This window comes from Radiomyces spectabilis (assembly GCF_025331425.1).
Source record: "Radiomyces spectabilis strain NRRL 2753 chromosome Unknown BYT42scaffold_13, whole genome shotgun sequence".
In the NCBI taxonomy this organism is placed as follows: Eukaryota; Fungi; Mucoromycota; class Mucoromycetes; order Mucorales; family Radiomycetaceae; genus Radiomyces; species Radiomyces spectabilis.
In genome coordinates, this window is record NW_026251938.1 from 238,493 (window position 1) to 264,112 (window position 25,620).

A 25,620-nucleotide genomic window follows, 5' to 3' on the forward strand; every position below is an offset into this window, starting at 1 on the left:
ATCGAAAATCCGGTCTCTTTTTCGTTGCCCTGATGCCTGAATCCATGGACCAATTCATAAAGGAATTCAAGCCATTGAAAAGAAAGAAAGACCCTGAGCAAGCATGTCAACTACTTCATCGTATTGCGTCTCAGGTGACTATCTTTTCGATAACTGTCGTCGTTGGTTGAAAAACTCACCTGCCGCTATATATCAGGTCAAACCCATTATGAAGAAGCGATCTTGGAAGGTCACTCAGTTTTGTGAATTTTTTCCTTCCAATCCAAACTTACTAGGTAAATCTTTTGACCAATGATAAAAAAGAAAACATCGCAATGGCTGAAATGTGAAGTACCTTATTTAGGCTGCAATGTCAATCGAGGGTACAAGATCAATATCCGACTGCGGCCACATTACGATGACACTCAATTTCTCGATTACAACGATCTGTTGGGAACAATGCTTCACGAGTAGGTTTAAAATTATGCCATGGCTTTTATACGTGTGATAACTGACATTTCTTGTTTGTTAATTAGGCTCGCTCATATCGGTGAGTAACAATCAACATTGTTAGCTAATGCGGACTTTAAATACTCACTATCATGCAAACACAGTGCGAGGGCCCCACGACGTTCAATTTTATACCTTGTTAGAGGAATTGAACAAGGAACTAGATGAACTTATATTATCTGGATACACTGGTGAAGGATTCTTGGCTGAAGGTCATCGACTCGGTGTAGGGGTCAGTCATAGCGTCTCTCCTGCCGAAGCCAGAAAGAAAGCCCTGGCCGCGGCCACCAGACGGAAACAGTTGCAACAAGTGATGCTCCCCAGCGGAGGTCGACGATTAGGCAGTGGATCAGGCACTATGGAAAAGAATTTATCGCCTCGTGAGATGGCGGCCCGAGCGGCTGAAAAACGACTGCAAGATCAGAAGTGGTGCGGTGGATGTCAAACAGAGGAAGATCCAGATTCAGAGAGTCCCTCGACCGCACCGACCACACCAACCACACCAGTCACACCAACTACTGGAAAACGAAAACCGTCGGTCGATGATACGCGTGCTTCCAACAAGAAGGCGCAAACAATGGTGACCACGGTGGCTTCCAACGTTTCTGGATGGGCATGCCCGACTTGCACCTTTCAAAATCGGGAGGTTGTGTTGGCTTGTGAAATCTGTCTCGCTGAAAGGCCGCACGATAAAGACGCCATCCTTCGTACTGCGATCGGATGGATTTGTCCCCAATGCACGCTTGAAGTGGAAGAACAATGGTGGACCTGTCGTCTATGCAGCTATACCCGTCTTTGTTAACGACCTTTCTTCCCAAACCCATCGCCCCATCCCCCTTTCTGTACCCTTACTCTCATTCAGTACGCTTTTCTCCAAATCATTCATTCCAATTATATTTGCATATCATTCTACTAATCTTCGCACATCCATCTCTTTTTTTTTACTTTTGTAATAAATGAATCATATCCATTCTATGAACAGGCATATTTTTATTGTCAGGAAACATCAGCCCTTCCCCGTAATGCGGAACGTTTTGGGCGTCATAATGATAGAGAAAGTGTGTTCAGATTTTACATGATGAGAGGAGATTGCCATTATTTACAGAAAAGGACTACAGGAACATTTGCATGGTCATTGGCTTTCGTACAGCATTGGAAAAGCCTTCGTGGTATCTGTATGCGATTTGTATCTTTTCATCCAACCGTGCTTAAAAAGAAAAAAAGTCGTTCAGTACAAGCCATGTCCACTCTCATACCACTCTCATACCTTGTTCCATAGCCTGCTGTTCGGTTTGTGGTGATTCTTTTCGCACGATGGGACGTCCAAAGAAATCCTTTGGTATATTTTCTTTCTTGGGGTCTTTTAATACTTTCATGGCAGCATCCCTAAGATCGTATCGCATTTAGAGCCCAGTTCATGCTGCTCAGCATCGATCGATCGAGCACATTCACTTACATGGTGGCCCGAACTTGGGTTCTCAGTTTTTCACCTCCATCTTTGGCTGCTTTCGCGTGCTCGCGTCTTCGTAACAATTCAGTCTCAATCTGAGAAGGATTTGATCAGCGTCAGCAGTTCCGCTTTTTGACGTGAACGGACAATTAATCAACGCAATATACCTCTTGAGCAATCAACTGACGCACGGCATAGCGATTCGGTAAGATATTCTTGTTATTGACCGTCTGATATTGGATCATTTGTTCAATCGGACTAGAGAACGGCCCAAGGTTATACATTTTGTCTCTTTTTGTATCTTGAAAGCAGACTCTTACGGCTCCAATTTATAAACGAATTGCCCGTCGTCCAGTTTCTCTTGTAGAAAAGTCAAGCCAAACTCGATCATCACTTCTACCAGTCGAGCCAAGGTCGCTTTTTCTTCGGGTTTGATAAGTTGTTTATTGACCTAACAGTAAAGGTGAGCCAAACAAACATTCCGATATTTTCATTTTTTTTTCATCTGCAACTTACTGGGCGCACTTCCGGCGATACGATACGTAGTAATCGCGGTATTAATTCATTCGCAACCATATCTTTGTTGAAGAATCGCCGGCTGGCAGGAGGAATGCCCGCCAAGAAAATAGAAATTAAGTTTTCATACTGATTTTTCGTCGCAAACACCTAGAATGTTGATAAATATCAATTAGCGGGCTTTTGGTCATGCAAAAGTGGTTGGCCGCAGCATACCTCGTAATCCACTCTCGGATATTCAACTCGATGCTCCTGACTCACGGAGCCGGCAAAGAAACGATGAAAGTTCACAATCGGTAGTGGCAAATAGCCGTAGAAGCCGTATTCATGCTTGTCGTTGGTTCGATGATGCACATGGTCATAAAAGTTGAGCCATTCACTCATTTGAACGAATTTTTGAAGAGCAACATCGTGGAATTTCATGAGCGGATAAGACTCGAAGCAACCTACGCTTATCACAGTGAATATGCGAGAGCAATCCACGACAGTTTCCTATGGCTGACCTTGCATAATCTTTTCCATCTCGCCGTTTGTCATGATAACATCAATCATTCGTCGTAAATACTTGTTGCCGTCTACAGGCATCAAAGTAGTTAGAAGGACGCACGCAATCCAAAAGGCCACAGTACCCCTACCATTGGCGAATCGATCGATAGATGTCTGCCGACGTGCGTTTGGCGCACTAAATAACTCTTCCCATACTGAAAAGAGCGATTTGCCCATATCTTTTCTGCCGACTCCCGCCTGCTCCAGCATGTCACGGGTGAAGACATCGCTCTTGCCTCGAATAAACTACCACCATCATGCTCAGCTCTCGATTCATTACAAACCCCATTCTTGCGCTATAGTCGATATTTACCTGCAGTGTATTGAGACAGCTTCGAACATCGCCATCCGTACTTTCACCGAGCGAACTGAGAGTTCTCAAATCACTCTGCAATCCTTCGAGCTCACACACTTCCTGTAACCGTTTAGCAATCGTCAGCATCGATATCTTGCGGAACTGAATTGTGTGTGCAATAGCACGAAGCGGACGAAGCACCGGTGCGTAACTGTAAAGCAGATATAAAATCAGTAATTCGGGGAATATTTCCTGTAGGATTGGTATACTTTACGGGTCATTGCAGATGCAAATAATCGGTCTTAGGAGCGGCATGGGACCTTTTCCTTTCCCTGAGGTTGGCGTTTTAGTATTATTACCCCCCATGCAAAATCATGTTGATATTGCGCTTACCCTTTCGTCGTGTTTTGTCCGAATCTTTGTCCTTCACGTCTGCCGTTGCCAATTGCACTAATTGTTGGATAAAACTCTATCCACGGTTTGATCGTTGAATGATATTGAATTCGTGTTTATGCATACCGTCGACTTTTTACCTCTGATCCACCTCCGCTACTGGCGCCATCGATTTCATCGATAATTAAAATATTGGGCTTTTGCTGCATGCTCATAGTGCGTCCTTGTTTAGAGCCGTCGGAAGAAGCAGGTTCCCGGATAATAGCTTGCATTTCCAGCGCGGATTTGATTTTTGATCGTACCACATCCCCCGTACGATCATCGCTAACGTCGCGCATATTAGCCTTTGCCTGTAGACGATGATCTGTATTCAGATGGTTACCTAGCATTTACTTCAATGATATTATAGTTGGCATGCTTTGCAACGACATGGGCCAACGTGGTTTTACCGAAACCGGGAGGGCCAGAGATAAGCATGATCTACCATTACATGTGAATGCACAGTCTTGATTTAAAAGAATTTCTGAAGTAGTTGCCCCTAAATACCTTTCTTTCTGGGCGCAGTAACGGATCCGTTGGCTATAGAATACTTGATCGTCAATTTTTTTTCTTACTTGGTATCCTTTTTATCCCACAAGTACCTGTTCCCTTCTGTCCGTTTTTTCGAAACGTGCAGTGGTGCCAAAAGTGGACTTGTATTGCTTCATGGCTTTATCACGTTGTGTTTCCTGAGCTGGCAGTTTTCCAAACACACAGTAATCCCACTGCTTTACCCACCGTAGAACTTCACGATTCACTCGCTATGAGACGCGGTTAGACGAATGAACGTCATTGAACAAGTCAAAAGGGGTGTGATGAGTACCTGATCGCTCAGCAAATCCAGAAATGATCGTGGTTTGTATTTCTCAACCCAAAGGCGCTCCATCTCCAAAACGTTGGCTTTTTTCAATCTTTTAGGCTTATGCGCTGATGCTTCCTTTTGCTCTTTGATTAACGCTTCTGTTTTGGTCTTGCGTTCGTGCTCCAACTCTTCCAACATTTTCCAGATCGGCTTTCCCAAAAGGCTGGTAGAACTTTTGATGTGATCGATGGATTGTGTTGTTCGCTGGGTCGACTGAGGTCGTTTGGAAAAATAGAGCGTCCGACCGGTACGTGAGCAGGTGGCCGTAACGAAACTACCCGTAGGTGGTGGTTGCAGGTAGGAGGTCGGTTGATCGTTCTTTGTCTGCTGGACATTTGAGATGGAAGAGAACAAAGGTAGATCGTTAACTTCGTTGTCTAACAAGGGAATGTGTTCAATGTCCATGGCATCGACTTGGGCCTGCGTTGGCGGTGATTCGGGATAGTCGAGATCATCCAAGCCAAGGCTGTCGGAAAGGTGAAGATTGGCGAAACTCGAAGCCTGGCGATCGACGGCTTTCCCTTTTTCAGAACTTAAAGGAGAGTCGGTCGGAACATGAGCTACAAAAGGCAGGAAGCCATGTTAGCAAGAAAGAGATTTTAACGGTACAGGATAGTAGGTCAAGCATTGGGTTTTACCAGAGAATTGTTCCTGAGCCTTTTTTTCGAGGTAATCGTCTAGTGCGAAAAAGGAGGTGGACTGGTCTGCTGTGGAGTCTAAGAACAGTGCATCGTCGTCATCGGAATCGAAAAAGGTATCGCTGTGGAGTCGTTTCCTAGTGTCCATTCCCAAGTCTTTAAAAATCGTGGAATCAATGGACAGACCGTGGTAAGCTGAAATTTTTCTTTGAGCGAGGCGAGCGCGTTTCTTTTTCCTCTTTCAGCTCGCGACGCGTTTTCTCCGACATGGTCAAATTCAAACGCAGGCCAAGGCATACAATTTACATCGCATTTGGCGGCTTTTCACGTCGTTTCATCACATCACCATATAAACGCATCACATACGCATGCTCAACAGCAGTTGCAAAATACAAAAGGTGTTTAGATGAATAGATATTTACGTGCAAGAAGTTGACGTGCTTGTTGATCACTGTGGCCAACAAAAATCACCACCGACAAAAATCTGCATTTTTACAATCTCGCAATCGTTTTTTTTTCGGAACTTTCGTACTATATTTTCAAGAAAAAGTAAGTTAGTATAGCTGGTTTTTTTTTTTTTTTGCCAGACGTCAACCATTCTTTACAACCGACTTCCGCTTGGCTATTTATGAAGTTGCTATTGTTAATCGAATTAACCTCCGACAGTTGACGAATGATCCTTTTGTGATTGTCTGAAGAGGAACCGATTTATTTAGAAAACCCCAGTACATAAACCCAAAGTTACTATCTTTATTGCGAATCAGTTGTCACCAATCGATCTAAAGATAACCTTTTGCGAAAGTGGCTCACACTCAGCCACAACGCTCAAGTCGCATCGATTATTGTTGACCAATGGTTCGTCACGATATAAAAAAGTAAGAAGCAGTGAAAGTGATTAGCAAGATTAGTGGCAAATTGATCACTTCAATTGCGCAAAAAAAAAAAAAAAAAAAAAAAAAAAAAAATGTCACAGGAATGATACTTTATCTGGGCAGCCAAAAGTTGGACCTTGAGATGCTTTGACCAATATGAGCCATCCACAGCAACATGATTTCGGCGTTCGATCTGTCAAATGTGCTGTATGGACTACAATCTCTTACAAGAGAATGTACGTGAGCGCAAACATTGTTTTGATGTGGGCAGACAATATGTGTCAATGATTTGTGAATATCGATCATGTTTAACAAGCCGTACACCCGCTGTGCAATGGATGCCACCTGCTACTGGATGCCGCACTCTTACATTGAGCGACATTCGTCAGACAAAAAGCCTAACGCAATACGGCATAACCTGGGCGAGACTCTTGATGGAACTTTGGTATATTAATGTCAATACTCTGGCATACCATGAAACACTTTTAATGAACAAAGCAGCACTTATTGACCCCCTCCGTTCTGTCCCGCCCAAGGTTATGATAGATCTACAAAGATGTGTGGGAATGTTGGGTATTTAAAAAAAATGAGTTAGTAAGCTCTTTGGTTGATTCAAATTTCGTTGAGATATTTTACCTTTGATGTTTGATGCAGCAGATACCGAGGGCTTCCCGACCGAAATAAAGAAAGGATACAAATATAAAAAAAAAAAGTAAATACAATAGGTGCGTCTGTAAAAACCCCCTAAAAACCCTGTGGGAAAAAAAAGGAGGAAAAGACTGCAAGAAGACTATTCACTAAAATACAAAATACATACTACAACTACAAAATAAAATGGTCGGGAAGAAATATCGAAGGCGATACCACGGGCAGCAATCCATATGAGAGGAACCTGGGGAGGACGCGTCAGCGTTTCCCGATGAAAAAGAGAGTCACACCACCGACGATGCCTTTGACGACAAAAACCGGTTTGGCCACATTTGAGCGCGAACAAAGTAGAAAGATTTGGAGGGATGGATGACTTGCCTAGCGAAAAGAAAACCAAAAGCTAAAGAAGGGGTAGAGAAAAAAGAACGTGAGTTTTTTCTTGTCGAAAAACGAATAGTCACATCACACAAAAGGTACCTTTTTGATAATACTCGACTTGACCGGTTACAGATAGACGCCGGATACACCATAGTCTGGATGATGGATGATGGATGTGGATGCGGGTGAGGATGCAATGATAGTGAGGGCTTTTCAGGTAAACGGAAAGAGGGAGAAAACCAAAGGAAAAAGAAAAAAATTGAAGACAAAATGAATGAGTTCCCATGGATGAAACAATAGTCACTCTGCCAATGCAAGAATGATGATCAGGTCAACCACATGGGCCAAAAAGTGGAACATTTTCGGTTGGTTTACCTTTAAATCAAACATTGTGCCGAAAGAAAATATGTATACGGACCACACGTAAGCTTCTTCTTCGATGCGGAAAAGAAAATTGCTTGCAGAAACAGTTAAGCGGCGGAATATTTTTGGGGCGGTGGTGTCAGCTTGAGCAGGGCCAAGATATTGATGTGGTCAGAAGTGCCGGTAATTTCGAGCTGGAGGCCAGATATCGATAGTTTTCCCGAGTAAAAATTAAAGAAAATAAAACTTGCGTCAGTAAAAATCTCACAAAAAACCCTGTGGCGAAAAAAAGAGGGAAGACTGCGAAAAGAATACTTACATGAAAGACGATATCAAGAGTAGGAATCCAAATGAGGGCAACATGAGGAGGACGCGTCAGCGTTTCCCGATGAGAAAGAGAGCCACACGACCGAAGATGTCCTTTGACGACAAAAACCGGATTGGCCACAATCTGGTGCCCGAACAAAGTAGAAAGGTTTTGGAGGGATGGATGGCTTGAATGGCTTGCCAGGCAAAAGAAAACCGGAGAGAAAACCAAAAGCTAAAGACAGAATAGAGAAAAAGGACAGGTAAATTTTTTCTTGTCGAAAAACGGATAGTCGTATCACACAAAAGGTACCTTTTTTCATAATAATCGAATCGACCGGATCAGATACACGCCATAGTCTGGATGATGGATGATGGATGCAATGATAGTGAGGGATTTCCAGGCAAACAGAAGAGATGCAAAACTAAAGAAGAAGAAAAAATTCGGACAAAAATATGTGATTTTCCATGGATGAAACAATAGCCACCTCACTGATGCATGAATGATGAGCTACACAGATCGAAGCATATCTGCTCCATGTATCATTCGATTACTGAAGAGAATGAAAGGGCATATACAGTATAACTGACAGATAACCCAAATTAAATGATGCTACAAAACACCAGATCGTCGTATCGTCAATCACCTTTCTTCAAAAAAGAGCTCCACTCACATTTTATGTGAACGGCGACGATGCTCTGTTTAACCACAACTGGCGCAAACGGCATTTGCTGCTGATTGTTTCGCCTATTATCGTGAAAGTGGGCAGCGAGGCATGGTTGAAAGATGAAAAAAAGGTTTAACAGGCCTTGATAACTTAGTGTAGATCATGTGATTTACAAATTGCTAATTTTTCAAAGATTTTAATTATATAGATAACATTATTGCAATACTTCCTCTGCAGGAAGCTGGTCATTCGGTAAGTGAGCATGCGCCATAGTCATGGAGAAGAGGGAATATTATGTCAAAGGCGTCTTTTGCAGCCAAGAGTCATATTCGGATTTGCAATTACACGGCGATCTTGAAGTTCGCTTGGAATTTTCGTTTGTGGTATCGCATTAGGTCAACTGGATCCCTTGGGAATTCTCCGAATCGTGATGTAATATCAAGTGAGCATTGATCTAGTTTACACTGAGCTATTCTACCTATGAAAGCTGAGTGAAGTATCGCTAGTTTTACTCTAATGCACAAACGTAACTAGCGTGGAATGATGTATTTGCAATATCAGCTGAACAGTCTATATCGCGCCAGGTCTCGGTTTTTCTTTTGGGGTGCACTGACTATTTTTTTCATTTGCAATTCAGGATTCTGTTTTCTTCTCTTCATTATTTGTAGGGACCCCAAGGTTTTTCATGCGTACATCCCTTTGTTTTGAGTGGTGCAGCTTTCGTCTGTGAATAACATTGCAGTAACATGATCAAAGTTATAAACAGCCAAATCTCATGACCGCCATTTTTCTTTTCTGACAGCTTTGGATGGCTAAACCGATATGGCATAATGTGAATCAAGTAAACATCATTTGTTCTATCAAATGTGACATGAAAACATATGGCGTTAATGCAACCATCATCACTACATCATGTTCACCCTATTGATCAGAGTATGATTCCACCCGGATCTAAGACGAATGTTCCAAGTAGATTACGATCAAAAGGTTGAACATACAGTAGTTGGTCGATTTATCAGGATGTCATTGGTCTGACACCCAGAATTAGCGCGCAAAATCAGGTTAGGATACAAAACACTTACTCTTTATGTTAAATCCAGGAACTTACTCCGAACGCATCTCTCGAATCCGGCCTGTAATTAATGCAGTCAATGCTGGAATACAGCTCTTCGTCACAGGTTTTGTGTAAAAAGACAGGTTACTCATCAACCCATGCGTCCCCTTCGGTTCACCAATAATATGAAGTTTTTAATAATTTAACAAGTCTGGCAATCATCTATTGCTCCCCGTGTGTGCATTGTTGGAAGATGGAAAAAATAGCACAGCATTTTTCAAATATTTTATTTGTTCCAGTGATGATGATACACATTTTTAAGTTTTGTTGTATACCTCGTAGTGGCATTTTTACCTTTGACACGATCAATATTGAGACTGCAGCTGGCAGCATTACTGAGAAGGGATGACTTTATACGGATTCATGATACCGTTTGGATCGAACGTGTCCTTGATGGCTCGCATCATCTTCAACTGAGCAGGAGTCTTGCAGCGGGTCATATAGTTCACTTTGCTGATACCGATACCGTGCTCAGCGGTAATAGAGCCTTTATGTTTGACTGATATTCGAATGACAAAGTTTAGCGTTCGTGGTCATTTTAAGATTTTCGTACCTTGATAACTTACTAGCCCACTCAAACACAAAGTCATCCATATTTTCGTGAATTTTGGGATCAAAGTCTTTCACGTTGGCCATGATATGCAAGTTCTAGCGGCACAAGATGAGCATTGCGAAATAAGCCACGATATTTGTTACAATGACACTTACTCCATCACCGACGTGGCCAAATGCTAAAAGGTTGGAATACACCTTGCCTTCACCTAATAAACCACGCTCTTCAAAGTACTTCTTGCTGTCATTGACCATCTTGTAAAACAGCGGTACAGGCATGGCAAAGTCGTACGTCATGGCTGCGCCGAGATTGTTGATCGCCTCGGGGATCTTTTCGCGCCAAGACCACAAAGCATTCATCTGATTAAAGTAGGCAATCGAAGAATTCGTAAGCCGACCACGAAAGAATAGTATTCTGCATAAAATTTACCTGTTTTGCATCCTGGGCCATGACGCCATCCACGGCCACCCCAGCTTCCAAAAGTCGTCCAAGGTAACTATCCAATTTCTATACCGCCAGCAATATGAGTCATAACTTGATATTTTTTTATCAACATCGTGACGCAACGTACCTCTTGATCGTGTTCCTGATTACTGCCTTGCGATTCAAGCAATGCGTAAAACTTGGAATCACTGGCAATAGGGTAAGGGATCTCGAGATTCATGCCCTTCTTTACGACGTCAATAGACTCCTTGTCCCAAAACTCAAATGCTAAACGGTCATTTCCTTTCTGTCAGTTCACGCGCCACCGAAACCTGAGTGGAAGCCAAAACCGTCTTACCGGACAAAATTTCCGACAAATCCTGTTTGGCCATCTTGAACGCCTGTTGAACATCCTCAAAGGTATTCATGGCCACCATGACCACATTAGTGGACTAAAAAAAAAAGTCATATGAATACGTATATGAAGTCTTGTGAAGACGATAGGATCGGCCATGTTTACCTTGGGACGTTGCGGAGTCAGCAATGATACACCAGTGACAAGACCCAAAGTTCCTTCCGCGCCAATGAAGATCTGTTTTAGATCGTATCCCGTGTTATCCTTGCGCAAGGTTGATAGATTATCCACAATTGTACCATCTGGCAGTACCTGTGAGAGAAAAAAAAAGGATTTTTTTGTTTCTTGGTGAGTTACCGAGGAACGGACGAACGATCGAGGCTGAAAAAAAAAACCTACGATTTCTAGACCAAGCACATTCCCATGCATATTTCCATAACGCATTAATCGCAAGCCGCCAGCATTCGTGCTCACATTACCACCCAGCTGACAAGACCCTTTAGCGCCGAGATCGAGTGGTACCATGAATCCCTTTTCCGCCAGGTATTGATCCAATGCTTCCAGTACCACACCACCATCCACCACCACGACCCCGGAAATGTTGTCGAAAGAGCGGATATTGTTCATCTTACTCATATTGATGATAATCTCGTCAAATACAGGCACAGCTCCTCCGCTGACTCCTGTGTTACCACCTTGAGGCACCACTGCTAATCGGTTGGTGTTACAATAGCGTAGAATGTCCGCGACCTGTTGGGTGTTGGTGGGGTATAGACAGAGACTAGAGAAATGTAAGACGCGATGCTGGTAAGCAATGGGTCTGATAGAAGTTCGAATACGGTAGGTGAGAACACAGACGTTGAAGAACCCCGGTATAGATTAAAGAAATCCACATTCAAAGGCCAAAAGCTGGAACCAGGCGTTTGTTCGGTTGTATCGTGGAGAATATTATTAGGTGATAATACGGTGCGGAAATAATCCAAATCGTCTTGGGAGATCTTGACAATGAAAACGGTAATTTTGATAAAATAGCGAGGGTTATGACTCGAGGCCAAAAGGTATGTGTTTTATCGGGTGTGAGTGGATTTATTTACTTGTTTGAAGTGGTTGTGGCGTTTAAGTTCAGGACGTTTCGAAGTAGTTAATGGCACGATACGTCGGTTCCAGGAGGCCACGGATGTTTGGAAACCTGCTTTTGGCAAAGTGCTATGCATCCATACTTTTGAGCGTATGAAGCGTTTAGTTGAGGCTGAAAGTATCATGGGAAGAGAGTGAGAAAAGACGAAAGAGGAAAAAAAAAAAAAAAAAGACAAGTGCACGCTGTATTGGCTGTACAATTTGTGTGGTTTTTTTTGAGTTTTTGGGTTGTGACAGACCAACTCCGCATGAGATCCCATATTGATCCTCCGCTTGGACGGAAATTGAATCTTGCCATTTTTTTTTTCTGCTTCTTTTTCGCCCCTGACACATTCATGATATGCCCACCCAACTATTTTTTTTTTTTTTGGCTTGGTTCCAACCATTTAAAAAAGGCAATTTTCGCGCTTTTCTTTTCGTTTTTTTGTTATCTTGAAATTTTTTTAATCCTCTTCTTCCTCTTCTTTCTTTATTTTTCATTATTATCCCAATCTTTAAATGACCGAAAACTGTCCAACGGTCAAATCTGGTTCAGCCTGGCATCGCGCTCGACGATCGCGTGTTGGGATTGCCTGCGTCGTGGCATTGACGCTCTTTACGTATGGATCTGTTCATAACTGCCTGTGCAAGATCATTATGCGCTGAAGCGTTTGATGCGCCTCATTTCCTTTTAGTGATATGCTGGTTTATGGCGTGGTCATCCCTTGTCTTCCAGCTCTTGTCATTGATCGCCTCAAAGGCGATTCCAGTATGGTCGGCTTTCTGTTTGGTTGTTACGGTAAGACAACAATAAGATTGAAAGCCCTTCTTAGATCTTGTCATATGCTAACGAAATATGGGTTCTGATCCGAATTTAGCCTTTGGCCTTTTGGCAGCCACCCCTTTGTTTGCGGTATTATCCGACAAATACCAGAATCGCCGCTATCCAATGATGGCTGGCATGCTGGGATTGGCGGTCTCTACTCTCGGATTCGCTGTTGCCGATACCTACATACTCCTGGTCATGGCACGAGTGGCTCAGGGGGTAGCGGGAGGTGCATCATGGTATGAGAAAAAAAAATTAAAATATATTGAAAACAACTTGGTGATACACTGAAAAAAAAAAAATCAACCACCAAAATGATCTACGGTTGCTCAGAAAATGTTCTTTCGACTATTAGGACCATCGGTTTGGGAATGCTTGCTGATGTGTTTCCCACCAAGAGACTAGGCGTCGTAATGGGTACTGTTCTTACCGCTCACACTGTCGGTTTTGCCATTGGTCCCGCTGCGGGTGGATTTCTGTACGAGTTTGGAGGATTCAGTGCACCATTCATATTCTGTGCTGGGTTTGCGCTGATCAACTTTATTGCCATTGTCTGGGTGGCCGAACCCGCCCATGCCAACCGCACCGAGAAAGCCAACATGAAGGCTTCTGCTGTTCGAGAAGATGTGGAAATCCCATCCCCCACCGAAGAAACGCCCTTGATTACCGCCCAACCACCTGTCTCTCATCCACCAATTACCATGCTCAGTTTGCTTAAGAACTGGCGCATTTTGTCTTGCGTCTTGTGTGTGATTGTCAGCGCTTCTGTCTTTTCAGGCATTGAACCGGCCCTGCCCATCTATTTGCAGAAGCGATATGACGCCTCCACTTCCGTGGTGGGACGTAAGTGTTTCAGTCATGCACAATAACATGACGCCCAAATTATTCATTTTTTTATTTCACTTGCTAAATTTGTTTTTTTTTTATTTTTATTTTTGCAAGTCCTCTTTGTTGCCATGGTGGTACCAGCTTTTCTGGCGCCCTTAATCGGGCATATATCCGATAAAGTAAGTGGAACAAGGATAAAAAAATTCATAAATATGGGAGAAGAAAAAAGAACAATGAAAAAATAAGAAAAAAGAAAAAAGAAAAAACTTGGGTTCTGCAATAAGAAAAGAAACAATAGCACGGAATGGGATGGCTCATTCTTACCTGATTTAGATTGGTCGCCAAATCATTTCGGCTACTGGTATGATTATGATGGCCATCGCTTCACCTTTGGTGGCTATCCACTATCCTTCGATCTACCTCATCATCCCTGTTCTCATGATCTTTGGTTTATCGAGTCCGGTTACACTCACTCCAGTGTTACCTGAAATGGGTGAAACTGTGCACGAAATGGTAAGCGATACTTGGAACGTAAACTGATTGGTTCAGTGGCTCACCGTTTTTTGCTTGTTTTGAAGGGTGGAGCTGCATATGCACAAGGTATGATAACATCTCAAAGGGTGAAAATTTAGGAACTGCCGTTTGCTGAACTGTTCTTTTTTGGGCCTATAGTTTACGCCTTGTATAATATGGCCTACTCCATCGGCATGTTCATTGGTCCCGTGATCGCCGGTTTGTTGATGTCTAAAGCAGGCTTCGAAACCCTCATGTTGGTTTTCGCCTTTGCTTTATTGGCCTTCAGCCCCATCATGATGGACTGGAAAAAATTATTCCGAACCATCCTTGCTCGTTTCCGTTCATAATTCAACCTTACATCCTTCATTTTCTATTTTCAATCTGTCTATTTCATTCTCTATTTTCTTCCATTTTTTTATCACTTTACTGATCTTGTCTACAATACCATCATTACACAATCTGTCGATTACAAGTAACTTTTTTTTTATTTTATTATTATTACTGTAGTTTGTGCCTCGAACAATGGAATCAAAATAAACGATGAACATACATCCAACCTACTGCACTGTACTGTAATGTGGAAAAGGGAGGAAAAAAAAAAGAGAGTGAGTGATTGAGAGAAAGCGTGGAAAAAAAAAAAATAATGCATGCCGATGAAAGATGAATATGATATGTAGGATGGGATGCGAAAAGTTGCAGATGATATAAATGATCTATGTAATGCATAAAGTGTTTTCAGAAATCGTAGGGAGACCCGATTCTTTGATTCGCTGACATGACGCTTTCGCCCATTCGAAAACCAGGAAATTGACAGCTCCTGCAGGGCCCACCTTGAGCAATCCAGGAGCCAGCCCTTTGTAAAGTGCCAGGAACCCTTCCGTCCGTGCAATTGCCTTTGCACACCCGAATATCGAACGTCGTGCATAACAGGGAATGGAGGTCACAACGTAATCTGTGCGGTGAGGTCCTTGCAACTGCAGTCGCTTACGAATCACGTCCAATGGAAACACTCCGGTTTTGCTGATAATACTGGCTAACGATCCACAAGCCATGTCGTGGAACACATCGTACCTATTCGATGTGTAATGATGGTCCTACATCCAGGCAAAAATCATTGGTATGAGTAATGTTTATTTGAGATGATAATTCATTACATATATGAGAAAAAAGGCACTTTACCTTTAACCATTGAACTCCGGAACGTAACATATCATAACTTAAAAATGTCAATCCCATATATGGCATGATTTGTGTAATCGATGGCATCAAACCACGATACAATCCCGATAGGCCCTCGCTATGATAAATATGATGTAAGGCATGGCTGACGCTGTGGTACAAGGTCTAATGTTATTGTCAATATTAATCAATGTTTTGTTTCTGTTTCGTTCTTCTCTTTCTGTTTGCCTTTTTCCTCGAGGTTTCCGAACCACGTTCATTTACAAATAATCAACTTACTTTCTCGGAGCCTTGCATGGCAAATCGAGTACGTAACAGATCGAAAGGATAGGTAATTGTGGTAGCAATACTTCCGGCAAGCATACCCGAGACAAATACGCGGATCATGGACGACATTTGAAACTAAGGTTATGTTAATGATCCGTGTTTTTTACCGGAAATTTATCCCATTTTACAATCTTTGTCACTGTACCTTATCCAGTAGGGTGTCCAAATGATGATAAGCATAAAATTGCGTGATACCGTAAGATAGGTACAAATATTCAGCTGACATGTTGCCCTTGAAAAGTCCCTAGAAACCAGCTCGTTATTAACATTGTATCACTCAAGGGCTAAAACAAACAACATTGTCGTATAGTAATACTTACTCGGACACCCTCTTCTGTTGCAATCACCCGAAATGCTTGCCACATTCCTGTATACTTTACGCCAGAGGTCATTGTCGATGGTCTACTGAGCATGCTTCCTAGACTGTATGGTTGATTCTGCACCTGCAACCGGATTTTCACGACATCCAAAGGCGCGATCACGACTCTACTCGGTGACATTCAGGTTAGATCAAGCCCACTCCGCGCCACCATTCACCATTGCAACCACTGCAACCTACCTCGCCGTCGCTCCGGCTATTCCTCCACATAGTGCTGTCTCATTTGCATTGAGATTTTGCGTAATATGCGAAGGCATTCAAGTAAACGAGAAATACCGATTTGCAACGAAAAAAATCAAATCAAATCAAAAAAGAAAATTAGTCTGTATTGCGTAGCGCCAAAAAATAGGAAAGGGACCAATGGCAAATGGGGATGCTGAGTTTATTCAATGCACCTTCTTTCCTAGTCTGACACAACTATTCAGGGACGAGCAAAGGGCTGCCAATTTATAGCAGTTCAATGAAAACAACAAAAGACATTACGCATCCCCTTCTGTACATAGTTCAATGCTGTGCAATCTCGGAAATGCAGGTTATTTCACGTACTGCATAACTTGCTACAATTGCCCAATGGTTACAAATAATGTCGTGTTACTACATAATCATTTTCATATTATTAGAGCCTCGTGGAGCTGTGTCTTTCTCTCTTTTTCCTACTGGTAGCTTCTTAATGAATTCCAAAATGAAGGTACTACAGCGAGTTAGCTCACCTCGGCAATATTTAATTTTCTTGTCAAAAACTTTAAATCACATCTTTACACCATTTCCATCATGCGACTTAGGCCCGGGTGCACCGTAACTGGAAATGCATACTTTTTCCAAAAATTGCTAATAGAGCATTATTACAGTGACCTTTTGATGAACTCAGTCTTAGCTTTCCACCGAGAATCTCGTTGTAGATGGTTTTAATCAGTTCTTTTTAAATCGCGTATCGGTCGATGAGCTGTAAGAGTTTTTACAAGCGTCTCTTTCTCGGAATGATCCCACGGACAAACTTTGTCGGACCATTCGTCTGAGGAAGAGTGAGCATTTTTCAGAAAGATCTGTAATAACCGTATTCGCAGTGAAGAGCTGAATGCGATTAATCTTGTTTGATTGGAAGCTTGTAATAATCGGAAAAATCAACTTTATGCCAGAAGAACACACACAGCAAACGGGATCCAACGGGAAAAAAATGGTTAGCAAAACCGAATAAATGATCACGAACCATTGCATAAAAAAGTTACGAGAATCACTATGTAAGCGCTGTGCCAGAGTATTTTATTGACCGATTAGTAATTCCATGTAAAGCATATTGTTATGTTACTAGTAGATTATGAATAGAAACCAAGGCATGAGTCATCATGTGAGGCAAACTTTTGGAAATAAATAATCAACTTACCCCTAGGGCATCTAGGTGTGGGAACAGCGGTAACTGATCCGGATGATATCATGAATGTTTTGGAATCTTGCTAATCGAGGCTTCCGCTTCGGCCCGCTTCCTCTTGAAAAGTGTCGGCCTTTCGTTATTCTCTCGATGGCCAAACAGGATCTTGCGGAAATTAAGGACTGCAGCCAAGTCTCGATTTCATAATTTATAGCCATGATCGTGTTTACATTTTTTGATTTGTGCATCTAAGAATAAACGTGAGCAAGCACATTCAATATCAAATCCATTTTCATTCATCGGTTACCTTAACAGACCATGGCATAATACTTCTGGTTGCTTCGTTCGTCGGTATGGCCCGGGATTGGGCACCTTCTTGAATTTTTCCAACGGATCGCCGCAGTCAGGACAGCACGAGGACGTTTGAATTCATCGAGCAGGTACACCTCGAAACCTTGTTTTTTGAGCATCCGTCGCATGCCTACACCTCTGATCGGCTCATGGAACTTGACATTTGATGCGACCAATTTCCCATGATTAAATCCTAGTCCCATCCAAAGCACAAATTTATGGTTCTCGCCAATCGAGAATCTGCTTGGCATTGATTGAAATAGGCTGAGAGGCGCAGTTTTCGGAAAAGAGGGTATCCTGATAGGTTTGACGTCGTGTTCGCAGAAATTCGATAGCACCCGAGATACGCTTGCTGTTTCCCGTAGATTGCGACAGTACGTCTCGAGGCCATTAACTGAAATGGGATGTTGTGATAATTTCTCCTGCGCAGTCTTGACATTTGGGAATTGGCTGACTAATGTCTCTCTGATCCTTCTGTACTTTTTCGTCTTCAATTCATTCGCCTTCTGGCAGGAGGTGTAACGATAGCGAATCCTTGCGTTTGGTTCGGAGTACTCATGCATGCAGAAAAGCAAATCTCTTCGTCCTGGGTCGACCAACACACAGCGGCCCTCCAGGCATTTTTGCTCAATTGGAGCAAGCGAGTCAACGTACGGTACATCTTCGTCCAGAACCTTCGCCTTTTGTTGCCGGCCTCCTTTGCGACTTGCAAAAATTTTGCTTGGTGACACTCACCCCTACGCCATCAGTCTGCAGTGTTCCATAAATGACAATCCTTCGCCCTTCGTTTGCTTGAAAGGTCTGCTGTCGAGATCCACGACCCGGCTCCACAGATCAAGGTTGCTTAGCCCTTTAACGCTTCTTTGGTTCAGGTTGAGAATTTGCGTATATAGGATCTGCGTGTCAATCAGCATGTACCGCGGCGACCAGGCGGTACGAATCGGGAAGCAGGTAAAGGAGCGCCAACCTCGTTGAGAAAATAAGCAAGATAACCGATAAAATGCAAGAAAATGGTTTTCAGGGGAAGCTTTGACATCATAATAAATACTATCTTTCGCGAATTGATATGTCGATGCGTAGGAATTGAAAAATGGTTGCAAAAAATCATAGTGTGGTAGAAATGGAGGATCAATGTTGCGAATTTTTGCTTGCGATATCAAGCTTGAACTTCCTTGCGGGCTCGTAGATTTCTGTTGAAAGTCTCGCTGATATTTCACGTTGAGATAAGCCCTCGTTTTGCAATTGTGTTTTAAGGTTGTTTCGCCGGTTTTTTGATGGCAAGGAGCAGATTAACCAGGCGCCGCAAATGTTGTCCAAAGCGATACATGACATTGTTCATATATGCGGTATATAATGCTTTGCTTGATATAGTGCAATTTTCTGAGCGTTTGGTAGATCTGATGGCGTGAACGATGCGTGGTAGCAAAACGATTCGACATACGGATTGATCAGATCGCGATAGGTTCTGGTCGCCGCTCAGACGGTGCTGCTTCTCGTGCGTCTGTTTGTGAGCGAGAGGGAGACTTCAACGAAAAAGCCTTCTTGGACATAAGCGTGAAGCTCAAATCCATTTGACAACTCTGACAGGAAAATGTATTTCGCGAATAGAAAAGTGTGTTTGGTGAGGTTATGGACGAGAGCTACGAGCTCACGCAACGGTTGGATGAACTCTTCGCGCCAGCCGATGGCCCTGATGGAGGTTTTGATATATCAGAAACCTTTTTCGAAGAAATGATGAGTACAGTTCTAGGAAATGAGGAGATAAAGAGGAAGAGGAAGATTTACCAGAAAAGAAACAGCGTCTCATGCTTTACAGTATATCTATTCTGTGACTCGCAATCTTTGGATGGTCTGTGCTGTGGCAGCCTAGGCTGCTCACGCCAATGAAGCTTCAAGCGATAAGTCTGTAGACGTGAAGACAAACTAACATGGTGGATTTGCTGAGTTCATGGGGTATTCTAATATCTGGAAAGGACACCCGTTTGGTTCCAGACGTTGATTTTTTCTTTCAAAGGTGCTTTGGGCTGCGATGACGGTTGGCGTTGCTGACTTCGAATTTGCCATAATGCATGGTGAATCCTCCACCCAGACTGATAACAAAGTCCACTTTATCAATGCATACAAAACATGTGAGCCAGCTAGTACTGATAATTTTTTATTTTGATGATAAATATACCTATAGCAGTTGAGTTGCCCCACGCAACATAGACGACATCATCCACATTTGGAAAATGTCAAATGCATTTCATCGTCCGACTCTGCCTGTAGGTGACTGTCAAACGCGTGTTCAGCCATGAGGCAGTGGAATTTCAGAGTGAATCGCTGCATAATCTCGAACTATCATGGCTGGCAGACAACTATCGCTTCGAGCATTCTTCCGCCAATCGCCTAAATCACCATCCAAAGAAACACCGGAAGCAAGCTCAACGACACCACAACGAGGTAGGAGAACTAATACAATAAAATCAACGGACGACCGTGAGTGCCAATGCCGTTGCTTATCTGTCACACTAGAAGAGAAATCCGACTCAACGATTAACCTCAAGAGTACATTCGGATACAATGAGGAGCGAGCAACTGAACCCCATATCTCAGAAAAGGACGCCTCAAAGGAGAAGCGCCATCAACAGTTCGTTCAGCGATTTGGCTTACTCGAAGAACAAGAACACGCTGCGAAAAAAAGGCGCGTCGATGAACCGGACGATTCAATGATCCCGGAAACCCCTCAGCTAGACATATCCATGGAGGATGAAACCATGGGAGAACGCTTAAATGATGACGGCTACCCATCCACAGAAGCGGCGGAATATGCAGAATCACCAGAGCTCTCGAGCAAATCATCAATGAATCTCGCTCGATTCTCCAACGCGTCAAATCAAAAATCGAGTACAACGAAAAAGGGAAAAGGCACAGTCTCATCGGACAAGAAATACACGCCACTTGAACTCCAAGTATTTGATCTAAAAGAACGATACCCTGATGTATTGCTCGTCATCGAAGTCGGCTATAAGTTTCGGTTTTTCGGCGAAGATGCAAAGGTATACATACGTAGTATGACTATTGAAAAGCTAAATGCGCCTCTAACCCAAAGAGTCAATGCTTATAGGTTGCTTCCCGTATACTGCATATTGCCCATTTTATCGACCGAAATTTTTACACCGCAAGTATCCCTGTCCATCGGCTGGCAGTCCATGTTCGAAGGTAAAAGGAAAAACGGGGAATCAATCGCCACCGGCCAATACAAGAATTTATGGCTTACAAATTCCTTGAAGGTTAGTGGCAGCAGGATACAAGGTCGGCGTGGTGCGTCAGACAGAGACCGCCGCGCTCAAGGCGGCGGGATCCAACCGAAATGCCCCTTTCCAGCGCGAACTTACCCAGCTGTATACCAAAGGCACCTTTGTCGATGAAATGACCACTAGCGAGGTTGAAAATGAGGCTCACGGTGTTTCCTCCTCCAACTACTTGATGTGCATTGTGGAAGAGAACCGTGGCGGGACCGCCGCCGATGAATTAGTGAGAATAGGAATCGTGGTCGGTATTTCCAACCATGGGAAACTGGAGCATCGCTTTTTAATATTACTGCTTTTGTTCAGGCCGTACAAACCGCCACCGGTGATGTGATGTATGACTCTTTTGATGATGGCTACATGCGCAGTGAATTAGAAACGCGTATCTTGCATATCGAGCCATCAGAGATCTTGATATCAACGTCACTCAGTAAACCCACAGAAAAACTCATTCAGCACATGTTATTGCAAAGGTTTTTATGAGGTTTCTTTGATGTATTGACGGCATAAGATAACCATGCCTGAGTAGGACGGCATCCATACGACGTGATTCAGCCCGTATCGAACGTATGCCAACCAATGACAGTTTCTGTACAGATGGGCAAACCGCGCTGAGTTATGTTACCGACTTTTATATTCGACAAGGCAGTCAAGACTTGATCTCAGAAATAGTCAAACTACCGGACATCATCATGTAACACTCAAAAGAATGCGGCGAATTGCATAACCAGCGTGTTAACACTAATTTTCATAGCAAAAGTTTGGCGTCTACACTACGGTATCTCGGCGATTTTGGACTCGAGGACGCACTTCAGTTGACCAAATATTTCGTTCATTTTTCTTCCCGGAGTCATATGCTGCTCAACGGCAACACCTTGGCAAATCTGGAAATATATCGCAACAGCACCGACTACACAGAAAAAGGTTCCCTGTTCTGGATACTCAATCATACACGGACCAGCTTTGGCAAACGGCTGCTAAAAAAATGGATTGGTCGACCGCTTATTGATGAGGAGTAAGGGTTACCCAGTTACAGACGTGCCTGCATCGAAACTATGACTCACATCGTTCCCATAGCCAACTCAATGAAAGAATCAATGCCGTTGACGAATTGCTGGTTACCCAGAATCCCAAAAAGGCTGAAGCGCAGGCGCTTCTTAAGCAACTCCCTGATCTGGATAAAGGGCTATGCCGGATACATTATCGTCGAGTAAGTGTGTACTTCAGTATAATCATGGTTTGATTTATCTCATTTAACACAAATATGTATCTTTCAATAGTCGTCTCCTTCTGAAATGGTCCATGTATTAGATGCGTTACTGAAAGTCGCGAATGCGTTCTACGGGGTACAAGATTTGAACGAGCACAAATTTACGTCGCCTTTGCTAGAACGCATCTTTGCCGCGCTACCTTCTATTCGTGATGCCGTGATGGGTTTCCGATCCAACATCAATACAACCGCCATTGAAAAACCAGACTGTAAACTGCATCTGTTTAAATCAGAAGAGATCTGGCCTGCGTTGCCTGAGCAGAAAAAAGTAAGCTGCAGAAATCTTCCACCTACCTGAACTGCCCAGTTATAGACGTATATACTTGTGCTCCTTTTTTAGATCATCGCCGGTATCGAAAAGGAACTTGATCAATATTTGGAGGAAGTGAGGAAGAGCACCAAGATCTCAGCGTTGAAGTTCGTCACTGTGGCAGGCATCGAGGTATATAGGATAGACAGCGAAGCAAGAATACGGAGAAAAAAGTAATTTTGGACTTTTTGCATTGCAGTACCTCCTCGAAGTGAAAAACAGCGACGTCAAAAAAGTGCCACCACAATGGATCAAGATCAGCGGCACCAAGGCGGTGTCACGATTTCACACGCCTCATTTGCTGCAAATATTAAAGAAGCGAGAACGGCACCGCGAACTCCTTACCCTTGCAGCTGAAGAAGCTTATAAGAATTTCCTACAGTAAGTCTGATCTGATGTCGCTAGACAAGAACGCGGAATTCTTAACTTGGCATGGTTCTAGATCGATATCCGAAAAATATGGCGAATTCCGCGACGTGATTCAATATTTGGCTCAGTTGGACTGTTTGCTGTCATTGGCAACGGTAGCCGGTCTTCCTAACTATGTCAAACCGAAATTTACTAGTCGTACCCAACTCAAGGTCGTCAACGGAAGACATCCTATGGTTGAACAGTTTTTGAGTGGCTCCTATGTACCCAATGATATTGACTTTGACGTAAGTACTGTGAAGGATATTTGGTCATACGACGGAAAGAACTCTAATGGAAGACGGTTTTTTAGACGGATAACAGTCGCACACTGATCCTAACGGGACCCAATATGGGAGGTAAATGAAGATTGTCACCCAACTGTCGATTACAGCCATATTAAACAACCGCGAATTATCAGGAAAAAGCTGCTATATTCGCCAAGTGGCGCTTATTACGATCATGGGGCAAATAGGGTCCTATGTGCCAGCCGAATCTGCCGAGCTCGGTATATTTGATGCCGTATTCACGAGGTACAGAGAAAAAAGTGGGCTGAATGCAAATAACTTGGGAAAATGATGTATCGAATTCGTAGAATGGGTGTGTTGGATAACATGATGGCTGGCGAGAGTACATTTATGCTCGAGTTGCATGAAACATCCGACATTATGAAGCAAGCGACACCACGATCGCTCGTCATATTGGACGAGCTAGGACGAGGCACCAGTACTCATGACGGCATGGCCATCGCTTACGCTGTGCTGTATCATTTCATCACCAAAGTAAATACGAAAACCAATATTTATCGTCATGAAAGTGGGTATTAATTGTGTTGAATGTAGATTCAATCCATCACACTATTTGTCACGCATTATCCAGCTTTGGCAGAATTGGCTTATCAGTTCCCGGAATCCACCAAAAATGGTTATATGAGCTTTCTCGAGGATAAGGAAGGAGGTCAGTCAAAACCACATTGGGATGCGGCGCGCAAGTCGCTGATGTTGTTTGTATAGACATACCGAATATTGTGTTTCTATATAAACTTGTAGAAGGCATTGCTACGAAGAGTTACGGGTGAGTCATATTATCTAACCTACTACATAGCTCCCTATTAACAAACATGTGAAGATTGAATGTGGCTCGTCTGGCGGATTTGCCTCGTCAAGTACTAAAGACAGCGAAGCAAAAATCGGAAGAGATGGAAACCATGCTAAGCGAACGAATGACAGAAAGAAAAGAACAATTATTGCAGAGACTATTGAATTGCATTGTCACCGAGAACATTACCGAGGAGTTCAAGGAGAACGTTACTGCTTTCTTGTCATCTTAACAAAATCACGCCCACAACGAACCAACAGTAATTCCAGTTCCACATTCCCCTTTGTAATTTTTTTTTCAATGAAATGGCTTTATTATTGTGAATAAAAGTTGTGGCATGCATCCATTTTCCTTAATGAGCTTCGGCAGCGGGAGCTTCAGCGGCGGGGGCAGCGGCAGGGACACCAAAGTCCTGAGCAGAGGGTTCGGTGATGACGGACTCATCCTTGGGTTCGAGGATGGTGACGATATCGGGAAGGGTCTGCTTGGGACCGTTGCGGCCGGTAGGATCGCTGTCCAACATGATCTTGACCTTGATACCGAGAACACCCTGACGCATCATGACGTGACGAACGGCGGTGGTGATGAAATCGCGGGTGGGTTGACCAGAGTGGATCATGAAACCATCGCTGAACTTCATGGCCTTGGCACGAGCAGCACGAAGCTTACCAGAGACGACGACTTCGCAACCCTTGGCACCGGATTCCATGACGAATCGGACGACACCATAGCAGGCACGACGAACGGCCAAACCGTTGAGAAGCTTGAACTTGACGGATTCGCACTGAGCAATGGCGCAAAGACCGCGGTTCTGGACACGCTCGGCATAGAGCTCGACCGAGTTCTCAGAGAACTTGAAACGCTTCTGAACGAGGAAGGTCAATTCTCTGATGCGACGACCCTTCTCACCGAGAACATTCTGAGTGTGAGTAGCACGGATAATGATTCTATCGTAGATAACAAATTTCGAAAAACAACGCAAGGACAAATGAGTACTGTGATCCGTGCAATACTTTTTTTTGTCCATATTTTCTACATACTCGGTGCGGGCAGGAGTGACGCGAACTTCAACACCAGCATAGCCATCTTCGGCAAGTTCGCGGGTGAAGAACTCGTTAAGTTCAGCGTAGAAGACACCGTCAGCGACCTATAGCTGTGCATTAGTAATCTTGTCGCCCAATTCACTCAGTATTATGATTGACTACTTACGAACTATAAAATTCAACCGATTCGGGAAGTGCGAAAGAACAACGACGAAAATGGTTCAATGATGGAATATACAAGTAAAATCAAGTGGTGAGTATAAATGATCCTGTCACAGTCAACCCATCCAAAATCACTGTTGGTCATCCATCCAACCCCAGGTATCTATCTTATCGAATGTCATCTATTGCCATCGCAGCATCGACATACCTTTCTCTTCTTGGAGATCTGAGCTGCCATGGTTA

General features: G+C 43.3%; 9 protein-coding genes across 9 annotated transcripts; 3 read left to right on the forward strand and 6 right to left on the reverse strand.

The window, feature by feature from the left end:
• The first annotated feature begins 15 nt into the window (after positions 1-15).
• On the forward strand, positions 16-1,472 carry BYT42DRAFT_583898 (WLM domain-containing protein). Its single transcript, XM_051569831.1, has 5 exons — positions 16-134; positions 197-275; positions 344-449; positions 516-529; positions 594-1,472. The coding sequence occupies exons 1-5, from the start codon at positions 33-35 to the stop codon at positions 1,289-1,291; spliced, it is 999 nt and encodes a 332-aa protein (XP_051419557.1). The 5' UTR covers positions 16-32; the 3' UTR covers positions 1,292-1,472.
• On the reverse strand, positions 1,468-5,446 carry BYT42DRAFT_583901 (P-loop containing nucleoside triphosphate hydrolase protein). Its single transcript, XM_051569832.1, has 17 exons — positions 5,229-5,446; positions 4,552-5,150; positions 4,331-4,489; positions 4,236-4,268; positions 4,072-4,169; positions 3,830-4,013; positions 3,690-3,765; positions 3,571-3,628; positions 3,315-3,507; positions 3,091-3,247; positions 2,959-3,030; positions 2,672-2,901; positions 2,456-2,605; positions 2,260-2,390; positions 2,107-2,197; positions 1,946-2,034; positions 1,468-1,875 (listed from the first exon to the last, which is right to left on the reverse strand). Exons 1-17 carry the CDS (start codon positions 5,374-5,376, stop codon positions 1,740-1,742), a joined length of 2,604 nt encoding a protein of 867 aa, XP_051419558.1. The 5' UTR covers positions 5,377-5,446; the 3' UTR covers positions 1,468-1,739.
• A 4,313-nt stretch (positions 5,447-9,759) lies between these two features.
• BYT42DRAFT_583919 (uncharacterized protein) lies at positions 9,760-12,196 on the reverse strand. Its single transcript, XM_051569833.1, has 10 exons — positions 12,003-12,196; positions 11,767-11,906; positions 11,308-11,689; positions 11,074-11,220; positions 10,912-11,005; positions 10,702-10,841; positions 10,560-10,637; positions 10,286-10,489; positions 10,144-10,225; positions 9,760-10,076 (listed from the first exon to the last, which is right to left on the reverse strand). Exons 1-10 carry the CDS (start codon positions 12,168-12,170, stop codon positions 9,910-9,912), a joined length of 1,602 nt encoding a protein of 533 aa, XP_051419559.1. The 5' UTR covers positions 12,171-12,196; the 3' UTR covers positions 9,760-9,909.
• A 204-nt stretch (positions 12,197-12,400) lies between these two features.
• Positions 12,401-14,669, forward strand: BYT42DRAFT_583941 (major facilitator superfamily domain-containing protein). Its single transcript, XM_051569834.1, has 8 exons — positions 12,401-12,644; positions 12,720-12,823; positions 12,903-13,089; positions 13,206-13,693; positions 13,793-13,857; positions 14,012-14,191; positions 14,257-14,278; positions 14,351-14,669. The coding sequence occupies exons 1-8, from the start codon at positions 12,544-12,546 to the stop codon at positions 14,539-14,541; spliced, it is 1,338 nt and encodes a 445-aa protein (XP_051419560.1). The 5' UTR covers positions 12,401-12,543; the 3' UTR covers positions 14,542-14,669.
• A 155-nt stretch (positions 14,670-14,824) lies between these two features.
• On the reverse strand, positions 14,825-16,461 carry BYT42DRAFT_104620 (mitochondrial carrier domain-containing protein). Its single transcript, XM_051562073.1, has 6 exons — positions 16,260-16,461; positions 16,021-16,186; positions 15,846-15,944; positions 15,653-15,775; positions 15,374-15,538; positions 14,825-15,288 (listed from the first exon to the last, which is right to left on the reverse strand). The coding sequence occupies exons 1-6, from the start codon at positions 16,334-16,336 to the stop codon at positions 14,908-14,910; spliced, it is 1,011 nt and encodes a 336-aa protein (XP_051419561.1). The 5' UTR covers positions 16,337-16,461; the 3' UTR covers positions 14,825-14,907.
• Positions 16,462-16,773: 312 nt separating this feature from the next.
• Positions 16,774-17,327, reverse strand: BYT42DRAFT_583949 (uncharacterized protein). The gene has a single exon (XM_051569835.1). The coding sequence runs from the start codon at positions 17,292-17,294 to the stop codon at positions 16,989-16,991; it is 306 nt and encodes a 101-aa protein (XP_051419562.1). The 5' UTR covers positions 17,295-17,327; the 3' UTR covers positions 16,774-16,988.
• Positions 17,328-17,753: 426 nt separating this feature from the next.
• On the reverse strand, positions 17,754-18,835 carry BYT42DRAFT_583954 (uncharacterized protein; the record flags this gene model as incomplete). The annotated part of the gene is given in 3 exon segments (XM_051569836.1): positions 17,754-17,951; positions 17,970-18,330; positions 18,401-18,835. 3 exon segments carry the CDS (start codon positions 18,415-18,417, stop codon positions 17,754-17,756), a joined length of 576 nt encoding a protein of 191 aa, XP_051419563.1. The 5' UTR covers positions 18,418-18,835.
• Positions 18,836-20,108: 1,273 nt separating this feature from the next.
• Positions 20,109-24,480, forward strand: BYT42DRAFT_583965 (muts domain V-domain-containing protein). The gene is made up of 18 exons (XM_051569837.1): positions 20,109-20,238; positions 20,311-20,834; positions 20,903-20,997; positions 21,069-21,330; positions 21,393-21,559; positions 21,616-21,780; positions 21,841-22,101; positions 22,164-22,296; positions 22,367-22,624; positions 22,697-22,798; positions 22,866-23,047; positions 23,109-23,322; positions 23,388-23,433; positions 23,496-23,607; positions 23,670-23,856; positions 23,917-24,031; positions 24,088-24,148; positions 24,203-24,480. Exons 1-18 carry the CDS (start codon positions 20,139-20,141, stop codon positions 24,402-24,404), a joined length of 3,186 nt encoding a protein of 1,061 aa, XP_051419564.1. The 5' UTR covers positions 20,109-20,138; the 3' UTR covers positions 24,405-24,480.
• BYT42DRAFT_583967 (40S ribosomal protein S3) lies at positions 24,481-25,615 on the reverse strand (the record flags this gene model as incomplete). The annotated part of the gene is made up of 4 exons (XM_051569838.1): positions 24,481-25,119; positions 25,213-25,319; positions 25,551-25,553; positions 25,586-25,615. 4 exons carry the CDS (start codon positions 25,613-25,615, stop codon positions 24,525-24,527), a joined length of 735 nt encoding a protein of 244 aa, XP_051419565.1. The 3' UTR covers positions 24,481-24,524.
• Between the last annotated feature and the right edge of the window lie 5 nt (positions 25,616-25,620).

Bases quoted from the DNA above. Each gene is read 5' to 3' on its own strand.
- BYT42DRAFT_583898 (XM_051569831.1), top strand. From the start codon at position 33: ATGCCTGAATCCATGGACCAATTCATAAAGGAATTCAAGCCATTGAAA. The intron at 135-196 runs GTGACTATCTTT...GCTATATATCAG, and splicing joins TTCATCGTATTGCGTCTCAG to GTCAAACCCATTATGAAGAA. The intron at 276-343 runs GTAAATCTTTTG...TACCTTATTTAG, and splicing joins TTCCAATCCAAACTTACTAG to GCTGCAATGTCAATCGAGGG.
- BYT42DRAFT_583901 (XM_051569832.1), bottom strand. From the start codon at position 5,376: ATGGACACTAGGAAACGACTCCACAGCGATACCTTTTTCGATTCCGAT. The intron at 5,151-5,228 runs GTAAAACCCAAT...TGCCTTTTGTAG, and splicing joins GGCTCAGGAACAATTCTCTG to CTCATGTTCCGACCGACTCT. The intron at 2,035-2,106 runs GTATATTGCGTT...AATCCTTCTCAG, and splicing joins GTCAGTTGATTGCTCAAGAG to ATTGAGACTGAATTGTTACG.
- BYT42DRAFT_583919 (XM_051569833.1), bottom strand. From the start codon at position 12,170: ATGATACTTTCAGCCTCAACTAAACGCTTCATACGCTCAAAAGTATGG. The intron at 11,690-11,766 runs GTCTGTGTTCTC...ACATTTCTCTAG, and splicing joins CTATACCGGGGTTCTTCAAC to TCTCTGTCTATACCCCACCA. The intron at 10,226-10,285 runs GTAAGTGTCATT...TTGTGCCGCTAG, and splicing joins TTGGCCACGTCGGTGATGGA to AACTTGCATATCATGGCCAA.
- BYT42DRAFT_583941 (XM_051569834.1), top strand. From the start codon at position 12,544: ATGACCGAAAACTGTCCAACGGTCAAATCTGGTTCAGCCTGGCATCGC. The intron at 13,694-13,792 runs GTAAGTGTTTCA...TATTTTTGCAAG, and splicing joins CTCCACTTCCGTGGTGGGAC to TCCTCTTTGTTGCCATGGTG. The intron at 14,192-14,256 runs GTAAGCGATACT...CTTGTTTTGAAG, and splicing joins GTGAAACTGTGCACGAAATG to GGTGGAGCTGCATATGCACA.
- BYT42DRAFT_104620 (XM_051562073.1), bottom strand. From the start codon at position 16,336: ATGCCTTCGCATATTACGCAAAATCTCAATGCAAATGAGACAGCACTA. The intron at 15,776-15,845 runs GTACAGTGACAA...ACATAACCTTAG, and splicing joins TGGACACCCTACTGGATAAG to TTTCAAATGTCGTCCATGAT. The intron at 15,539-15,652 runs GTAAGTTGATTA...CAATAACATTAG, and splicing joins CCATGCAAGGCTCCGAGAAA to ACCTTGTACCACAGCGTCAG.
- BYT42DRAFT_583949 (XM_051569835.1), bottom strand. From the start codon at position 17,294: ATGCAATGGTTCGTGATCATTTATTCGGTTTTGCTAACCATTTTTTTC.
- BYT42DRAFT_583965 (XM_051569837.1), top strand. From the start codon at position 20,139: ATGGCTGGCAGACAACTATCGCTTCGAGCATTCTTCCGCCAATCGCCT. The intron at 20,239-20,310 runs GTAGGAGAACTA...CTGTCACACTAG, and splicing joins CTCAACGACACCACAACGAG to AAGAGAAATCCGACTCAACG. The intron at 23,048-23,108 runs GTAAGTCTGATC...GCATGGTTCTAG, and splicing joins GCTTATAAGAATTTCCTACA to ATCGATATCCGAAAAATATG.